This window comes from Toxotes jaculatrix, chromosome 24, assembly GCF_017976425.1.
Source record: "Toxotes jaculatrix isolate fToxJac2 chromosome 24, fToxJac2.pri, whole genome shotgun sequence".
NCBI classification, from domain to species: Eukaryota; Metazoa; Chordata; class Actinopteri; family Toxotidae; genus Toxotes; species Toxotes jaculatrix.
The window spans coordinates 5,036,076-5,039,734 of NC_054417.1; the positions used below are offsets into that span (position 1 = coordinate 5,036,076).

General features: G+C 48.9%; 1 protein-coding gene across 1 annotated transcript; it reads right to left on the reverse strand.

Moving 5' to 3' along the window:
- Positions 1–227: 227 nt before the first annotated feature.
- LOC121178131 (SLIT and NTRK-like protein 1) lies at positions 228–2,342 on the reverse strand. The gene has a single exon (XM_041032657.1). It carries the CDS (start codon positions 2,340–2,342, stop codon positions 228–230), a length of 2,115 nt encoding a protein of 704 aa, XP_040888591.1.
- Between the last annotated feature and the right edge of the window lie 1,317 nt (positions 2,343–3,659).

The following is a 3,659-nucleotide window of genomic DNA, read 5'->3' on the forward strand; positions in this document are numbered from 1 at the left end:
GGGTTTTTAGCCAGGGGGGCTTGGCATGTACATATATTACAGAGTGGGGCCTGTGCAGCAGCAGACTGACTTACTGGGTTCAACTGGAGAAAACAAGACATAAACAAGTCTGTGTTTCCCTGTGACGAACAAAAGCGTGTGATTCTTGCTGTTTAGTCATTTGCCAGTCTGTCTGTGTGACTGTTTGTAATCCAGTCTTGGTGTGGGCTTACTGTACCAGAGTCCCCTTACGCATCGTTTGTTGTGGAGAGGTGCGTGCTGCAGTCGAAGCCCCGGTGCGCGCCCCCGTCTGCGTGATAAGGCCCGCTGTGCCAATAAGAGGAGTCACACACTGTCTGTAAGGAATTGATCTCCGAGGCGGACGAGTTTCCATCCCTCCGCTTTGATCTCTTTCGATTCCTCAAAATAAAGACAAGCATTCCTACAACAGTGAAAGCGGACGTGACAAACACCAACAGCAACCCGGGGACGAGCACCGAGATGGAGACCCTGTTCGGCTCCAAATAAGAGTTTGAGCGCGTCCCCGAGTCCAGGGTGAAAGTGCTGTTTTTGGATATTGGGGTGGGGGAGATTCTGTCATAGAGTTTGGGGCACATGAGGTCGTTCCGGACGTAGCGGAAATCTCGTTTCCAAAACTGTTCAGGGGACTCGCACTTGAGATCACTCACTATCACATCGACCCCGAGCTTCTCCGTCCACTGCTTGAAGGGCACGATGTTGCACGAGCAATCCCACGGATTCCCGTGCAAATCGATCTGTATGATTGAATTGAGCTGGTCTAACACGCCAGCCACAGGGAGATAGGGGAAATAATTATTATGCAGGCTAATTTTGGATAAAGAAATCCCAAGGAAAGCATCCACAGGTAAAGATTTCAGCAAGTTGTTATTGAGGAACAGAACCCTCAGATTTGGCATGGGGCTGAACGCACCTGCCACTATCAGCTGGATGTCGTTGTATTCCAAACTGAGATATTCCAGATTCACAAGGCCCACAAACATCTCTGCCATCAGCGTATCCAGATAGTTCTTATCCATATACAGCCACCTCAGCTCGCTCTGGTTTTGGAAAGTGCTGTTGTCAATCACCTTGATGTTGTTCCCACCCAGATCAAGCAGGTTGAGGCTGGAGTAGCCGAGCAGCTGGTTCTTTTTCACTGCGTGTATGTTGTTATCTCTCATGTTCAATTCGTGAGCGGACAGGGGCTTAGGCTTGAGGTTGGATAAGCTCTCGATCTTTTTACCCTCACAGTTGACCCCCAGCCCTTGTCTGGAGCCGACCAGCTTGCAGTTGCACGGCCGGGGGCATGTCACGTTGTGCAGCTGCTCTCTTTCCCCGTTCACACCTGTCACCACTGGAGTGGGCTTAGTTTTCAGCTGCCAGTTCTCACGAGATTTGGAGCGGCTCTTGGGTCCGTGGACGCCAGGTGTCGGGGGCCCGCTGGCATCTCCACTGGGCTTGTAAGGCGTGGGACGCGGGCCATGGGCCACAGGCTCCGAGGTCTCCTCCTGGGTGGGAGGGGCGACCAGGCTGGCGTCCACGCCGCCGCTCTGTGAAGGGCACAGATCCTCTTCTGACGTCTCGTTTAAGTCGCTCCCTTGCAGCCTGGTGGGAGCCTCGCATATCACACTCCCAATAAGCGCGTTATGCGGTATGTTCTCCAGCCATTCCTTAAGAGAAACCAGGTCGCAGTTACAGTCCCACGGGTTGTCCTCCAACAAAACCTCCGCAATGCCCGGTATTTGTTCAAGGATCCCCTCATAAGGCAACGTTTTGATTCGGTTTCCCCGCAGGTCGAGATGCGTAATGGGCACATGTTGAAACACGTTTATAGGTAGCGCACTGATGAGGTTGTCGTTAAGTATTAACACTTCAAGTTTATTTAGGTCCCTGAAAACGGCGGGGTCAATATCCCTCAATAGATTGAAATCAGCTTGGAGATATTCCAAGTCGTCTAACCCCAGAAATGTACTCTTCCTGAATGATCTTATCTTATTGTTATTGATGTGCAGCCTTTTCACCAGCTGCAGCCCCAGAAAGGCGCCGGGGACAATGTCGTGCAAACCATTGTTTTCCAAATGCAAGCTCACAGCGTTGTAAAAGTTGGCAAACTCGTTGGGAAATAGCCTGGATAGAGAATTCCCGTGCAACAGCAAGTGATAAAACTGCGAGCTCGGGCCAGTCAAATGCTGCAGAGTGGTGAAGCTCCTTTTTTCGCAGTCTATGTGCAGATCTCCCTCTATCTCGTTGCAAGAGCATATCTGCTCCTTACAAACGTCCCTTGTAACATTTCCACTAGCAACACAAAGAGCCGCATTCAGCAGAACAATCCAAAGCAGCATTTTTCAACGTGAACAATTCATTCCCGGTTTCAAGACATACGAGCTGTGAATTTAGTCTACATCAATAAGAAGAAGAAAAAAGAGGGAGACATAGACATTTAGGGAGAAGATAAGGCAGTCTTTTATAACAGATCCATGCTGCATCTAACCTGCTCTTGTGTCCAGACTTCCAGTTTGAAAATGACCACATAAACGTCTCTTTCACATCGACTGAATCCTCAGAGCCTCCGCGTGTTTATGATAAAAATCAAAAACAGCGAGCGGCAGCAGAGTCCGACACATCTTTTGGCTTTTTCATTTCGTTTGAGACTGACCTTGGCAGGAAAAAAACCGAGCAAATCCGTGCTTTTTTCTCCCCCCTCAGTCGTGCTGCGTGTTGCGGCGTCGGGAGCTGTTCCCTCTCCCCTGGTGCTGAATTCACACCCTGCGCTGGGGCTTTAGAGGCGATCCCACCGCTGCAAAACACCCGCATCCCCCCCTCACATCCTTCGGCGTTCTCGCCTCGCTCGCTCGCGCCGTTTCTCCCCCTTGTTTTTTCGTGCCGATTCGGGAATCACAAAAAGAGGAACGCGGAGACTGTGTTCATCCTAGCGCGGTGCTCTAAGGAAGATCTGACACCCTCTACTGAGCTGTAATGGCAAAAATCCGTCGACTGACTGAGGGAATGCTGAGACGAGAGAGCAGAAAAAAATCAATCCACATACAGGGGCGAGATTTTAAAAAAAAAAATCACACTTTACAGCTTTCGATGTGTAGGTTATTTCCCTCCAGATGCGCAAAAATATGTTTCTGCCACCAAAACGGGATTCTGTTGTAAATTCTTCTTTTCACTCTCAAAGCTCGCAGCTCCATGGTAAAAGTGTCCAAGTCGGCATCGTCGGAAACACTGGTGAGACTTCACATCAGAATCGTGCCACCTCAGTTCAGTACCTTAATTTACCCCCCATTCTTAAGGGAATGAACGGCATCACTTCGGCGGATCTGTCCCGGTTCTGTGCTCCGAGCCTCCTGTGTCACTGCTCTGACTTTCGCCCCTTGATTTGAAAACACTGTTGAATGCGGTAAAAACAATTATCCGCTACAGGCATGCCTCAGTCCAGCAAAAAACAGTTGACTATACAACAAACGATGCGTCAGTGTGGCACCCTATATGCGCATGTGTGCGTGACGTTTTTTATTTATTTTTTTTTCCAAGATAGAAATCCTTTGCTAAAAAAAATTCTACAACTGTAAAAAAAAAAAAAAAAAAAGGAAAAGGGAAGTGGTTTGAACATACTCTCATCTCCTATGGCTTTGTATTATACTCCATTGTTTGAG

Bases quoted from the DNA above. Each gene is read 5' to 3' on its own strand.
- LOC121178131 (XM_041032657.1), bottom strand. From the start codon at position 2,342: ATGCTGCTTTGGATTGTTCTGCTGAATGCGGCTCTTTGTGTTGCTAGT.